General features: G+C 34.9%; 1 protein-coding gene across 1 annotated transcript in view; it reads right to left on the reverse strand.

Moving 5' to 3' along the window:
• The window catches only part of VWC2L (von Willebrand factor C domain containing 2 like), a 158,956-nt gene that overhangs the window by 133,122 nt on the left and 9,342 nt on the right, over positions 1-16,492 (reverse strand). Inside the window, exon 2 of the mRNA XM_060107353.1 lies at positions 2,986-3,115. Within this exon, the coding sequence (XP_059963336.1) occupies positions 2,986-3,115 (130 nt within the window). The remainder of the gene's footprint in view (positions 1-2,985; positions 3,116-16,492) is intronic.

Consider the following 16,492-nt stretch of genomic DNA (forward strand, 5'->3'; position numbering starts at 1 on the left):
ACTGTTTTCTGGGAAAACTTCATATACCTACATATATATCATTGTACTGCCTTTTTTTTTTTTTCTTGCTCTAATCTGAGAACAAAGATTTTGATATTAGCTGAGTACTGTTTGTGGTAGATTCTATTGCTTTAAACTTTCATTTTATATCTTTAATGTCTCTTGCTCTTGGCAAGTTATAATTCAGGAAGGTGGAAAAATCAATCAGTATGAAGAAAGAGTTTGGCAGCCAAGATAGTCCGCATTTGTGCAAACTAAAGTTTTTCAACATTTATGAAGATTTAAGAAAATATAGAAAATATTATAGGACTGTTTACAAATTAGGATCTATTGCCTCTACCTTGAATCCTGAGGGTAGATGTTTATCTTCTTGTTGCTTTTTTTCCAAATCTAAGAAAATAGTACAATGCTTTAAAAATAGTTTACACTATACTGGGCAAATTAATCTTGTCATTTAGAATCAGATAGTCTTATCATGTGTTGGAAATTTAAGAAATTGTTCTAGTTATATTCTGTCAGAGTAAACATCTATTTCCTGCCTAGCTCTTCTGCACATGGGTCATCTGTTTCTGTTTTCTGAACTAAGAATGAGAGTCAGCAAGCATTGGGGCTCAGTCTGCTCACTCAAAAATACTGGTACGTGGTCATAAGGATTCTCCAGCAGTCCTCAATATGCTCTTCTTTGACAATGATTATACTTTACTTTTGGGGCATAAGTGACTAATTAATGGCATTTAATAATAAAAAAGATAACATGTCATAATGTATTACATCCAGAATTAGTCTTTGGGCTAATTTTAATTCAAGTTAATTTTCCTTATTTAAAAAAGAAAAACGTTTGCTTGGAAATGGCAAAAGGGAACAAAAGTGGTTGTTTTGTAGTGCTTCATGAACAAAAAATTGGAAAACCTAACTAATATATTTTGTTCTCTCAACATTTTTCAGGAATACTAATGGGTTACTAATTAGTTACCTAATTAATCGAACAATTAAAGTTCATTGATTATATATTTTTGTACAAGGCAAGTTTCATTCTAGGACAGATTTCTACTCTGGCATGTGACAGAAATAAGATAATCTTGGGTGACATAAAATTCAGTGTAACTAGTTTGTTGTGGCTGATTTAACATTTGACATAGACATCAACTCTGGATATACTATTGGTTTGGGTGGGCAGTACCTAGTATGACGTGGCAGATGCATGTGTAAAACCTGTATTCTAAATATACAGTCTAGCATGTTTAAGTCTCTGAGTATTCTGAGTATGTCCAGATGAGAGTTTTTAACTTTCAGTATAGTTTTGTTTACCCTAAATGTGTAGCATAGCCAACCAGGGCCTTCCAGGGAAGACAAGATCCTCAAAGACCTGTTTAGACAGTTGCTTCTAGAAAACAATGGTCTTTAGTCACAGATTTGTCAATCCAATTTTTAAAGATTGATTAGGTAGCTGATTTTTTCTTCCTTCTGTCCTTGGAGAAAATGAAAAATAACAGGTGCTCTTCTACTTTAGACTAACCATTCATATACTTTATGACAGTTAGGTCTCCCTGGAGCCTTCTCTTTTCCAGGACAAATTATGCAAACTCCTTCAGTCTGTCCTCATATGTCCTATTCTTCAACCATTAAATCATCTTATTTTTCTTCCCTGTATCTTTTCCAGTTTCTTCAATATCCTTTTAAAAATATAAAGTCTTAAATTTGATATCTTTGCATATATTAGATCAGCTTGAACTTCAGGAGGATATTTATCTCCACCTTCTAAGTCAGAGAGATTCTCACTATGACACACGTCAGTTGGATGAGAAGGATAAGAAGAAAAACAGAAGCCAGGTGTGCAGTAATATTAGACTCAAGAGATTTACACAATCAGAAATAATAAAAACTGTGCCTGAAGAAATGTCATAAGGGTTCTTTATAAGTCATTTGAGAAGATACCAAAACACTACAAGTATTATAAAAACAATCAGAGTTGCTTGTGTTTTTTCTTTGGCTAAATAACCTGATACCTCTTTTCACTAATTATAATTCTGCAAGAGAAAAAGATTAGTAGATGATCTCACATAATGCCAAATTCTGGACCAAAAAAAATGTGTAATAGAGAAGATGAGAGTTGCTAATTCAAGGAAAGTCATAGGGATTCAGCATTACAGTGACCTCAGCTTAATTAAGAGCTAGAACTACTTTTTCAAGCATATATTAATGCCAAGTGGGGACATTTGTGGAATGTTACACAGTGAAGCTTTATTTTTTGGTTGGTATATGACCAGTAGCAAGAGTGTGATTTTGACTTTGCTGATATGATGTCCTAGGTTAATGGCATTGCATTGTCTTCTCTGCAGCCTCACCTGGATTTTGGGTGTTTGGCATGCCATAGTCATTTCAACCTCTCCATCCTATGAGGGCCAAAAGGAACCCATAAACTTATAAGCCAAGTTCCCCTCTATAGCAGTTACTCTGAGAGCAGTTTTCCATTGTAATAAAAACCTAGAAAAAAAGCCCTAAACTTTCTAGTCTTCCTTACTTCAACTTAAGTGTATGAGTAATTGAATTCTGTAATTCTTTGATAACTTTAAGCCTAAAGTCTTATCTATGCCCAAAGCAAAATACCTGGCATTTATCCTACTCTCTATCCTGGCTTATACACTAGGAAAAGCTTCATAGCCTCCACAAGAGAGAAATTCAGTCACTATAAAAAGATGGTACTGCATTCTTTCCAAAATTCTCCGTATAGATCAACAATAAATAATAGGGACCACAACAGAGTCAGCTTATAAGAGTTTTAATTCTCCAGATGGAAAGCTTCACGATTCACCCATTGCTGGCTTATTTTCACTTTAAGATGGGATAGAAATATTAATTGGCCATGCCCACATTGAAAAACCACAGGCAGATCTTAGAGGGCTTTGGTATTGAATGGTGTGCGGTGGTGGAATACCTGTATTTTGCGCTAACCGCTCTTTGAAAGCTAATGCAGTACGGTCTTACCATTTTTGCAGACAGGACAACATTGTTCTGGTTCATAGACTGGGTTGACACACTCAGGAACTGCGCAGTCTGCTACAACACAGTGAACTTCATTGCTGGGCTCACAGCGACACCATTCACATGGAGAGGGCTAGGAACAAATCTAAAATTAGCCCCTTTTCTCCTATAACTTAATGCTTGCACATTCATATGCTGTCAGAAGACAAAACATCAGTGTTTATACTGGCTTTACTGTATTAACTCCATTTACCATGTGTATGATCACTCTTCCCCCATGGAAGGCCACCTGGACATCCAAGCAAAGGTGGGTTGCCATGTGCAGCTCAGGTTGCCATGAGCAACCAGAGTGCTCATGTATGACTTTTCTTATGTCTTATGTTCCTACTTTTCAAAGAAAGGTTTGGACAACAAATAATGTCACCTCCTGGTTTGGTTTCCAGATGCACTTATTGCTCTGCCTTCCTCTGGTAAACAGGAATGACACTGGAGCATGTGAAATAAGTTTTTGCCATTTTTCATTTTATTTCCTAAGAAAGAAAAGGATTACTGAGAAACAAGAAAATAGTAAATGGAGATCTGTACCCTTGGTAGAAACTCCTTTTCAAGCTAACCTAGACTCTAAAGGGCGTTTCTTTCCAAGGTGAATTTTAGAGGAGATTGCATTTGGGATCCAAACATCCAGGTACTGCCTCTTGAAAGATTTAGTGAATACCTTTCATCTTGCCTGCTTGCTTTTATGAATGGACTAAAATTGATTGACTTAAAAAATTGACTGACTTAAATTGTCACTATTTAAGAGTCAGAAACTCTAAAAATGGAATTGAAGTGATTAGTTTAGAGAAAAAAAATTAAAAAGCAGAAAATTTTTGTCTTCACAGTACTTACCAACCAAGAATGAGTTTAGGGTTTGGTGTTTCCTTTCTAGAAACTTTCTATACCACAAATAATCTAAAGCAGTGGCCACTCTGTGACTATCTCATCCTTTATACTTTCTAGGTTTCCCTTCTCATAAAACAGAAATTGAGAATTCTGGAATGAAAACTTAGAGGTCTCAGAAGTTATATAGGTCCATACTTCTGAAAACAAGCCATTTGTTCCTGGAAAATTCTGTCTCCAATTCTGTGCCACACTGCCTCACTTCAAAATTGTGTTAATTAAAGTCCATAGCCTTTATCTCAGTGACTACTCTCCATAATGCCTGCGAGCTCTTGTTTCTTCATGAACTTGACAGTTTGGGTAATATCAATGTTTCTTGACTCAGGTGGTCTGTGAGAGTGGAAGCCTTTCAAACTAATTATTTTTAAATTAATTTTCTCTTTGCTTTATGCTTGAAGAATGATGGTCTAGCTTTCAATGAGCTATTTTACTTTCAAATTTAGTAGAAACAAGAGAATTAGCCATAGAATCTGTGGAAGAAACATTGCTATTTCTTAGCATGGTCAGTAAGTTTATTGAAGAGTACAGTTAAGCTCTTTACCATGTGGTTGAGTTGTGTTAAGTATTCCAGAAAAATCTACTGGATCATCCCAAGGGCGGGAAGTTTCCTGAAGCTCCCTCCACTGAAAACCTCAGTAAATTAAGGAAAAGGTTTGTTACCACAACGCATTATTTGATGAAGGAAATTTTGAGTGAGGAAATAGCGTGAGATGGATGTTCTAGCTTCTATACTGCCTCTTATTTTGCAAGTCCCATTGTGATATCTTAAATTCCCAAGCAAAATTGTCAGAGGTGTCTCCCTGTTCTTGATCAGTCGCAAAGAAGTATTTTTGCACAGCCTTCTGAAGTACAGCAAGGACTTGGCCTGCATTTATTGCTAACATGAGAGAAAAAGGGAGTGGCTTACATTGTTTCTGCACCTTGCTCTTCCACAGCTGTGATTGTTCTTGCTGTTTCCCTTCTAGCTGAAGGAGGGGCTGATCTATGCAACTCTAGTGGACTGATTTCGGCACTAAAAATCCCAAAGAGCCCCTAGATTTTCCAATGCAAAATGTCTACCTCAAAGTAACTGTGGTCCTTGAGAAAGATTTGTTGGATTATTAGATTCCCATCACAGACTGAGGAAGAACACCATTCTGACTCAAACAATGTTTTTGAACATTATTAACTACTGGGTATCATGCTAGAGCAATTTACTTATATCAACTTACTTATTTTTCATAATAACCCTATGAAAGAAGATTTGTTATTATCTCCATCTCACAGGTAAGGAAATAGTCTGAGAGAGGTTCAGTAGCTTTCCCAGGTCCTGTAGGCAGTAGGAGAAAGGGCAGGTTTTGAATCTAAGCATCCTAACTGCTATATGGTACTGCCACGTGATAGCAAGCATGGCTATTCTGTGCACTCCCATCTGGGTAGTTTATTGTCCAATGTGTTGTACACTTCTTCAGGCAGACCAGATCCATAGGAATAACCATTAGCAGCTGAATGATTGATTTATAGAGGATAGATACTTCCTGTTAAAGAGAATTTCACTAACTAGGGTAGTTAGTGCATAGGTTATTATGGAGCTGTAGAGCTTTTAAACTTTTTGCAAATGTGGGTTTGTAGAAAATTGTAATAGGCTGAAGTTAGGTTGCCACGAGGCTCATGTTCTTGGGGACTTTGGCACCTTCAAGTCTTGTAACCTGGTAGCTACACTCGTGGTAGTTATCTGGGAGAAGCAATAACAGATAATGGTCCAGTAAAGACTCCGGGGCCTCTGCCTGAAATCAGTGGAGGCTGGATGTGTGTACACTGGAGTTCTGAGAAATACTGTGAGGAAGAACTAAGACTATAAGGCTTAGTGATAAAAGGATGCCAGACTTTTAAAAGGGATTTTAAGTAATGAGAAACATAAATTAGGAAAATTAGACTATCACCCCAGCCATTGGCAACTTCTAATCAATCCTTCCCTGAACCTGGCTTTATGCATATACCAGTCTCTCTCTTCCTGGCCCAGAATCTCTTGTCAGAAACATGTTATTTCCTCTTTTGTTATCATTCAGTTGTTTTTAGAAAGAATGCCTCTGTTACAGCCTATTCTTCTCATCTCCAGTCTCTGTGTGCCTGCCTCCACCCCTCCAAACACTCTATCAGATTTAATCTACTGACTTCACACTAAAGCCCCCTCCGTCCTCTCCAGCCTCGCCAAGTCTCTTTCCTTTCATAAACTGGCCAGTTTGCACATCATTGTTTTCTTGCCTCGCTTGACTTCCTCTACCACCCCTGCTTCCCACTGTACTTCTAAAAAGGTGTTGCTTATACCGCCAGAAGTTCCTTGGGGTGAGCAGTGTGCTACTTTGACATTAACATTACTGTAAAAATCCTTCACATTTATTTACATTACCGTAAAAACCCTTCCCACCTTACAGCATAAAACTCTGAAAGGTTTGATGCTTTGAATAAATCTTTACATCTTAAGTACTGAGCTGGTTACAAATTTCCTTTTATTAGGCTTTTCAATGTGATAACTATAGATTAAATCTGAAAATATGGCCTGTAAAACCAAAGATTAAACAATAAAGCTATCCTTAGAGGAACAGAGAACATACTGGAACAAGTACTTGAGAAAAAATTATTCTTACTAGCTTTTTTTTTTTAGAAGAACATGTGAAATTATGACCAGTACATGGCTTTTGTCAGTTAGAGATCTGGTCAGTAAGATGATTAAATGACACCATCCTAAAATTTTATACATGGCAAATCTTTTTCTAAGAAATCTCACAGAGCATTTTACTTCAGTGAAAGCTTTGAAAAATAAAGTAACATTCAATATATATACAAACATTAACAAATAATTAACATTACTTTTAAATTATTTGTTAACAATTAACAAATTATTTGTTAACAAATTTGTTAAAAAGTTATTAATGTTAATACAAACATTAACAAATAATTATTTGTTAATGTTTGTATAAGGTGATCTGAATATTATATGTCTGTTATGAATCTGTATGCCTTTAGCTTAGTGTTTTTTGAATATCTAACATGGGACTCTGTTTAAGCAGAAACTATATATTTCATCTGTAGTTCTCACTGTCACTGAATATGTTTGCATGACAAATCCAAACGCTGTCCCAGCTGTTCCTAAAGTTCAAGGGGTTTCCTGCTAGATATATATTTATTTTAAAATTAATAGAATAAAACGGGGCTCTTTCTAAAATATTGGTTTAGGTGACTAGAATCCAAATCTTCCCCCTTGGTATTAGAATGGAAACATGGCAATACACATCCTTTAAACTATGGTTCACTTCTGAAGACCTTGAAGCTGAAATCCCAATGCCACTGACTGTGACTTTGGAGAATTCTAGGAGAATTGGAATTCCAGAATCCCAGAATCCCAGAATCCAGGAAACAGTAGAATGCTCCACAATATAAAAATGCAAAAAAGTAGCCTGAGAACTAGTAACTTAGATTAGCAGAGTGACTGAATAACTCCAGAAAAACAATCAAATATGACCTTTGTGAGAATTTGGAATCTAATGGGGTCATCAAGCGTTAACATAGGATTATTAGAACGTGTTATTGGAGACTGGTTGCAAGGAAGTTTCCAGATGTTTATAGAAAATACACCCTTGTACTCTGAATACAATGAGACTTACTTATCCATACATGAGGAGAGGCTGGATGTTTGGTCCACACAGTAATACCTCGTGGCATTGTTATTTATGTGATGGCTGTTACTGGCATTTTGCATGTAGGGTGCCTGGGAGGAAATGGCCACAGTCTGTAAGGTTTGTTATACAAATTCAAACCTCCAAGTGACAAGGGACATGGCAGTGTTCAGCTTGCTATTTTAATTTGGTAAGGTTTAAGATAGCAACACTCTTACAAGTTAAGGAATTCTAAATTAGGAAAAACTGAAAAAAAATTTTCATTTTGTTGGCTTCGTTTCAGTGGCTGTGGTATCATGGTTAAAAGCAAGTTCTCTCTAGCCTTAGGACTTTCTTGGGAGAATTACATAGCCTTTCTGTGCATTAGTTTCTTAATTTATAAAACAAAAGAATAACAATATTACCAGCCTCACAGAGTTACTGGGAAGCACATAAAATATGTAAGAAATATAACATTATTATTATAATTCACTTGCATACTTAGCTAGTGATGGCTTTCTGAAAAATAATTCAAAAAATATAAAATTGGAAGCACGCAACTGTATTTAAAAGAATATTCAGGTTATTTCTCTTATTCAAAGTAGTATATGATTGCAGAGGTCGTTGCAATAAAGTTTTATAGGACTTGGTTTGGTGGGGAGATTTGTGAACTAATAGACTTAATCATGTCAGAAACACACCAAAGAAAATTTCTTATTAGAAGCCTCTAGATAAAGAGTAATCGTGAATGGTTAAAATGACCATTATAAATCACTCAGAAAAAAAAATAAAGGCAACAAACCTATTTTCTTTTCTTGAAGTCTCATCATTTAGGTGTCAACTCAAATGCCTTCTCTCCTGGGAGCTCTTACACGACTATTCCCCCATCACCTTTCTCCAACACATTGCCCATTCAGTGCTCTCATCAGTTTATGAAATTACCTTATTGATTTGCTTATATTTGTTTTTTTTTATCTGCCTTCCCCATAGTTTATAAGCTCCTTACACTATACTGTTCTTGGCTGTATTCTTGGCACCAAGAAGATATCTTAGTACATAATAGATACTCAAGAAATCTTTGTTAACATATACGTAATTAATTCTGCATGTTCTATGTTTTCTTATTTGTTAAACCACACCTCTGGGCAGTTTCACCTGTGTTTATCATACATGGACAGGATTGTGGTTCAATAAGATATTTGCATTTTACTTAAATGTTGTAAAGGGCACTTTGAGGGGGAAAGCTTTCTGATTATGAGTCATGAAATAAACATTTGGGTTTTGGCATTATGGCAATGAATAGTAAACTTACTTCCTATAGGTAATTCGAAATTCCTTGAATATCCATCATGTGGATCACCAGTTAAGTCAATTTTCAAGCACTCCACTGACTAGACTAGCAGTTGATGATTACAGACTTTTGTTGCACTAGAAAATACCATGATAACTAAGATGAGAACACATGTAGAGGTCTTGTTAAAGGGTCTAAGAAAAAGCTAGCCTCATTTTATAGTGTGTGTCTAGTTTAATGGTTACTTATTAAACAAAATGATTGTAGTATATTATAAAATATTTTTCAGAAAGAAGCCCTGATTTTTTTTTATTGGAGTATAGTTGCTTTACAATGTTGTGTTAGTTTCTGCTGTACATTGAAGTGAATCAGCTATATGTAAACCTATATCCCCTCCCTCCTGGACCTCCATCTCCCACCCCATCCACCCATCTAGGTCATCACAGAGCACTGAGCAGAGCTCCCTGTGCTATCCAGCAGGTTCACACTAGCTGTCTATTTTACACATGGTAGTGTATTGATGTCAAACCTAATCTGCGAGTTCATCCCACCCTCCTCTTCCCACCCTGTGTCCACACGTCCGTTCTCTATGTCTGCATTTCTATTCCTGTCCTGCCCTGATTTTAAACATGTCCTTTTTCCTAAAGGATGAGTTAAAGTACAAAGTCCAACAAAACACATGCTGAACACTCTGAGAAACAAAACTTGATTCCTAGAAAGTCCTCTGTGAATATTGTTGAAGATTGAATGGATGGATACATAAATGGATAGGATATATTCCTTTTTTTTTAACATCTTTATTGGAGTATAATTGCTTTACAATGGTGTGTTAGCTTCTGCTGTATAACAAAGTGAATCAGCTATATGTATACGTGTATATCCCCATATCTTCTCCCTCTTGAGTCTCCCTCCCACCCTCCCTATCCCACTCCTCTAGGTAGTCACATAGCACTGATCTCCCTGTGCTATGCGGCTGCTTCCCACTAGCTATCTATTTTACATTTGGTAGTGTATATATGTCCATGCCACTCTCTCACTTCATCCCAGCTTACCCTTCCCCCCCCATGTCCTCAAGTCCATTCTCTATGTCTGCATCTTTATTGATAGGATATATTCTAAGTGCCAAGTTTTAGCATAGTAACTATATCAATGACTTTCCTTCTGTCCAAGTGATAGTGGGCCTTGGATCCACGTGGCACTCCATTTCTTTGATAACGGGCAAAAATTTTCAGAGAGAACATAGCACAGACTGCTTTTCCAAAAACTTCTTATTAAACAACTATTTAAAATCTGATCCCTACCAAGGAAATGATTCTGCTTTAAGAAGCACTCTTCTCGTAGAGATAATTTATGGCATAAATTTCATCACTTTATGGAACAAATCTCATTACTTTCAGACTCTATGAGAAATTTGGAAGACTCTATTTCAAAGTTGCTGATGCCTGTCAAAAATCTCACTGTTCACTTCATTAAAATATACATTAAATTACAGAGTACAAGAGTATTTAACAACCACTGCCAGTCCTATAGCCAGTAACTTGCATGTGGCAGATGTCACCTAATAATCAATGGGTCCAATGGATTTTAACCAAAATTCATAATCATCTGAAATAAGACCCATTGTGCCACTGATTAAAATGCCCCTCATTGTCCTATGTCTAATGGGATTGTGGTGACCTTTTCAGTGATTTGTCCTATTGATTGGAGCATATTTGAAACACTGAGGTTTTAAGTCTAATCAATTTATGGACATAGAGCTGGAACTTCTTTATGAATTTCAATACTGCTGAAGCAAATAAAAAACAGATGCATAGAATTCTTTTTATATAATCACCTCCATTGGTCAGCAGATGTGCATGATTGTATCATTTGCATAACAAGTTAAGTAGTAGATATTCTTTCTGAGAAGTTGGTATTTTCATAATATATGCTGGAATATTATTTCTAGGGTGTCTGTCAAAAACTACTTCATGCTTGTTGAAAACACAAACATTTTAGTCAAGAATTTGTAAAGAGTGCACATAGCTTTGCCCATGTAGATACAGTAAACTAGGTAGGTAATAAACTAAAATTCAGAAATGATATAAATTTAAAAAATTATTTATTCAGCATATTTATTAAATGTGTATTATACACAAGATAATGTATATAAGGTATACTAAGATGAACTCCATAGCTAGCCTTCCCTCAATAATGGCAATAGTGACAATCTAGATGTCTATAAAAGTAAGTTTTGAGTTTTTAAATCAATTGATTATTTATAAGAATAACTGATGGTACTATTATAATAGAAGACAGAATTATTAAATTTAATCCTTCTACTCATTTGCATTTACTCTGAGCTAATGTAAAACACAAGAATGTTGCAAAAACAGTTGATGAAATACCCAGTCTAAAATTATCATCAAATACAGAAAGTTTATTCATTCTTGAAAACTCATCATTATAGTTGCAACACAACAATGACATTATATTAATGGGTTTTTTTCTTTAAAATATCCTCTTCTAAAAATTATTTAAATATATTTTGGCATTTGTTTTAAGGACAGGCAACTCTACAATTATATATTGCATATTCTGATAAACTGATGGTATATAGAACCATTTTATTAATCTGAGTATTTTCAAGGAGTTTTATGACAATAAAATATAGCTTTTTCTGAAAAATGAAGACAAGCATAGAGAAAAATAAAATATAGATAAGGAGAAGGTAAGCAAAAACCACTCTTCAGTTGCAATCACAGATGTATTTTTTTAAGTAGGCAAATGCACACTTAAGAAGAAATATCAGTGTGTATTTAAGAGGAAAATAAAAGATGTTTCAGTTGCCTCTAAGATCTTCAAAGGAGAACCCAAAGGTGTAGACAAAGGCTAGCAGATTCAAGATAAAGATTTTGATAACATATTGATATCACACCTATACTTGTGAAATAGCCTAGAAAAGCAGCAGTCTCTAGTTCTTCACTGATACTCTGGATTGACAATTGCTTTTAGTACAAAGGTCTTTGACAAGGAACTGAATATTTGAAGTACAGCCTGTACGTCTCCATGCTAAGGATGTTCCATTTATTACCCATTTATGCAACAAGGGAAAAGTGAGCAACTGCATAACTTCAAAACTTTCCTGTTGACACTGTGAAAGACAGACTGTTGATATCAGTTAAAAGCCTATCATCTACAACAACATTAAAATAAGGTCATGTGTGGGTGGGGGAGAATACATCACCGTGAGAATTCTACAATGTGAAAGTTCACGTAAGAGACAAATACGATCAGTTCTATCCTACAGGAAACACTGAGTGAAGGTGATAACAGAGAGGGCCATAAACTCTAGCCTTCTAGCCTTGCATGGATGATACTGAATTCACGGCTTTTCAGGGTCTGCGAGATGGGAGTTATAGGCACTCCTGTACAAAAATCCATTTGTTTTAGGAATGCCTATCAGATTATTACTTAACAAATCTTTTCTTCATTTTCCATTTACTAGTAATATTCTTTTCCATGTTATAAAGAGAGTAATTAAAAATTAATAAAGTGCTTTATAATTGCTAATATTAAAATATTTTCATTTTAAATCCAAACAGCAACTTCCTACTGTATTTTATACTACACTATTTGATACTTAATTCATAGCTTACACCTTATTCCACAAAAATATATTGGGATGGCTTATGGGCAATAATATGAAAGAATATTGTAATTGAAAATTACAATATTGTAATTGAAAAAATCTTGAGTAATTTCTTGATAAACTTTCTGACTTTAGTGTGTACCTTTTGTGCAAGGAAAGCAGAAGCAGTCAAAACTTTGTAGCTGTGTATAAAAATTGTTAGTGCTATGGACCAATGGAATTCATCTATTGGATAATGTGGAGTAGGCACATTTGGAGCTCAAGTCCTGCCATCAAACACTGTTGTATTACCTTGGACAGGTTATTTAAACCCACTTGACACTGGGTTTTCTTATTTGTAAGATGGAGTTAATAATAACATAATATTAAGAGAGCTCTAATTTTCCTCATTGGATTCTTATGAGACAAAAAGGAAATAATGTAATATTTGAAGGAGCTTGTAAATTATGCAGCATTAGGTAAATGACTGTCATTGTCATCATAGCTTTCAACTTGACCAGTGTTTTATTATTTTTTTTTAATTTTAATTTCCCTTTGTTCATTTTCAGTGGCTGTGTATTTCTCAAAAAGTATATTGATCATAAATTATTTTTATTACATTATCACATAATCATTTCCAATATGAATTATTTGAGATATTAAATTTGTAAAGAATATATATTTTAGTTTTGAGAGCAATCTGTGCTTCATCTCTAAAATGTAGCAATGTTTGTACTCAGATTGTGTTTAGACTAAGAATGACATTGGACAACATTTTTTCGATAGTTAATTAGATTCTTATTTACAGCGATGAAACTTCAGTCTTTCATCGGAGTCTTGCCAAAAACAGATTTGCAACAGGGTAACTTGAGTTCACATTTTTTGGAGTCCTGATTAAAGTATCTTCTAGTTTCAATGTGAAAGGCCTAGAGTCTCATTAACAAAAGGAAAATTCTCTGTGATTGTCCTTTTTCTCCCTAAGGAAGTTTTCTAAATCTCAGCAGTCAAAGGTTTGCTATTTTAGCAGAATTTATTTTTAATGTTGGGAAAAAATTAAAGTTAGACTGAACAATTTTAATTTTTTCTCTGTCCTATTTAACATACAGTGAAAATAAGTGGTGTTTCGGGGAGCTGGGCTGTCCTCTCCTCATACAGAAATAGGGCTTCATTTGGTAAGCACTGGGAGTTTCTACAATGACCCTGGTATTTCTAAGGCCACAAAAAATCACTTTCAAGGCCCACATTTTCTTTATTGTTGCTTTTAATTTGTGTTTTCCTGATGCAGAAATTTAAAATGAAAACAATGACTAAATTTGCAAAAATATTCCTGGTCAATCCTTACTGCATTCAGAATGTAGGTTTTTTTTTTTTTTTTAAATAAATCGTAATGCACCTTAGATGCACCCTTCTTTATTGCCATGGGAGTTTTTTAAGTGAAGCCAATTGAGCCATGTAAAACGTGGAGCAGGCAAAGAATTTACCTCATGTTAGCAGTGCACTACATTTCTGTCAGAAAGATATGAGACTTAACATGAAATATTTCAGAGTGATAATTGAACAGGTATTCCAGAATATAGGATGTGCTCACTCAAATGAAAAATAAGCCATCTCTATCACATTTCTTTCATAATGTCCATAGTATACTCATGGAATCTGGGCAGGTGTAATGGAGTGTTAGAATTAGAGTCAGAAGCCTCCCTTCTTGTTTATAAAATGAGAATAAAAATATCTTAGAACTAAATCATTCAATGAAGGAACAAAGATGCAAAATATTTCATAAAATTGTCAACAATTATTTGTATTTCCCTCGGGCACAAGTCTGGTTCTGTTACTTCCTTGACTCAAGCCATTTGGTAATTTTCCACTTGGTCCAGGCTTTGCCCCAAGCTCCTGAACCTGGCATCCACATTGTGAGCGGGTGCCACACTCTCTTCTCTCTCTTATCTCTCACTTTTTATCTTCTCTATACCCTCTGCTCTGGTCACTTGGGTTAACTTACTTTTCTCTGAATGTGCTTTCCGTTGACTTTTGCCAATTTTCCTGTTTTGTCTAAAATGTTTTCAGTGCACTGAAATCCTCACTCTTAGGATCTTCCTAAGCTCTTCAGACTGAATTATTTCTTTCTTTATATGAGTTCCTACAGCAATCAGCCCATGCCATCTGCTATTAGTGGTACCTGTGTTATTCATTTTGATAGACTAGGCGTACCTTGAGGGTCTTATACATTTTTGTACACCCCCCCCAAGACCTATCACCTCTCTACATGTCAGAGACATTTAGGACATCTAATGGAATCAAACCATGGATTATATAAGTTGACTTGAAAAGATGTAGTGAACTTAATAAGTGAGCAGACAATATACATATTTTCATTTATTAATATAATAAGAAATATATCTATTATATTACACTAAATGAAAAATACCTACTTGTCACACTGTCAAAGGAGAGCAAATGGGATATAAAAATATAAGACATTTTAATCATCTTTGCTTATCTATTTCATCCAAGAATGTCATCTTTGCTTATCTATTTCCATCCGAGTAAGTGGAAAGCTATTAAATTATTATACATCAATGCAAAGAGCAAAGCCGTACTCCTTGGAGACAAATGTGCAAAGAGACTTAATGTGTCTGCTGTTAAGTATGTATAATACATTTAAAATAGGCAAATTTTGATGCCTTTGAAGATTTACACACGTGGAAAGACATCCCCGAGACCACCTACAAATGAAGTAAAACCTATACCTAATAGTACCCAAAGAATTTGTAACTTTGAAGAATGCGGGTTACATGAAAGTACAATTTGAGGGAAGTAGAATGGGAAGAAGAAGAATTTGATCCTAGATCAGAAGTTGGCAAACTTTTTCTACAGAAAACCAGACAGTAAATATTTTTGACCTATTTGGGTCATATAATCTCTGGAGCAACTACTCAGGGCTGGATTGCAGCCCGAAAGCCACTATGCACAATACATAATGAATAAACATTGTTATTTTCCAATAAAACTGTACTTATAAAAACAGGTGGTGAGCTGAATTTGGCTAATGGATTGTAGTGTGCTGATCCCTGTCTTAGATTTTTGGTTATATGTAACTGGCATCATCATTATTATTTTGAATAAGTCATTGTCCATTTAAATTGTTTTATGTAACACAAATTAATAAATTACCATAAATAACCACATTAACTGCAATTTTGGAAACTTTAAAAAGGACCAGGCAATAAAAGATAAGCTGAGATATATAGATTTTTATCATTAACTGCCCATCAGAGTCAGATAAAGGAATAAAGGATGATCTTGGTCATTAACAAAATACTTCTTAAACTGTTTCATTGAACGCTTATGAACTTTAAGATGTTAATAGATGTTCAGAGAAAAAGTATTCTGCTGTTACATAAATCTGTGAAATACTGGACTTAAATACAGGTAAGTAATAATAGTAGTAAAAATGTCAGATAACTTTTATGAATCCCTTATTGTGTTCCAAGTGGTTTTTTACTATTATCTCTATTTTAGAGATGTTTGCACTAAGACATAAGAGGTAAAGTAATGTGTGCCTAGGTCACTTAGCTGGTAAGTGGTAGAACCTACTGTAAAATACAGTTTTCCCCATACTGTTGAGCTCTTAGCTGTTGAACTGTGTACATACTGACTCTCAAAGCTTTAAAAAATGTTCAAGCACTGTTAGTATATATTAATATATACATTCAAGCACTGAACATTTCCAAGAGATAGTAAAGTATGCATCATTTCTCAAATTTACTTGACCATGAAAAAGAATTAAAAATCCTTACTAAAATTCCAGCTGATCATTAGAATAATCTGGGAAACTTTAGAAAAATATAAATTTAAATCATTTCAGTTGGCATTGTTGGCATTGAAGAGAGAGAGTTCAAGGGATGTGAATTTTTTCAGCATTATTGCCTTAGATGATACTGATCTTATGCCAGTTTAGGGATATCCCTTTGTTCTAATGCCATGCAACTAGAGATTTTTGTACACTCCATCCATTTTTCATACTCCATTCCTGTC

Source organism: Mesoplodon densirostris, chromosome 8, assembly GCF_025265405.1.
Source record: "Mesoplodon densirostris isolate mMesDen1 chromosome 8, mMesDen1 primary haplotype, whole genome shotgun sequence".
Classification (NCBI taxonomy): Eukaryota; Metazoa; Chordata; class Mammalia; order Artiodactyla; family Ziphiidae; genus Mesoplodon; species Mesoplodon densirostris.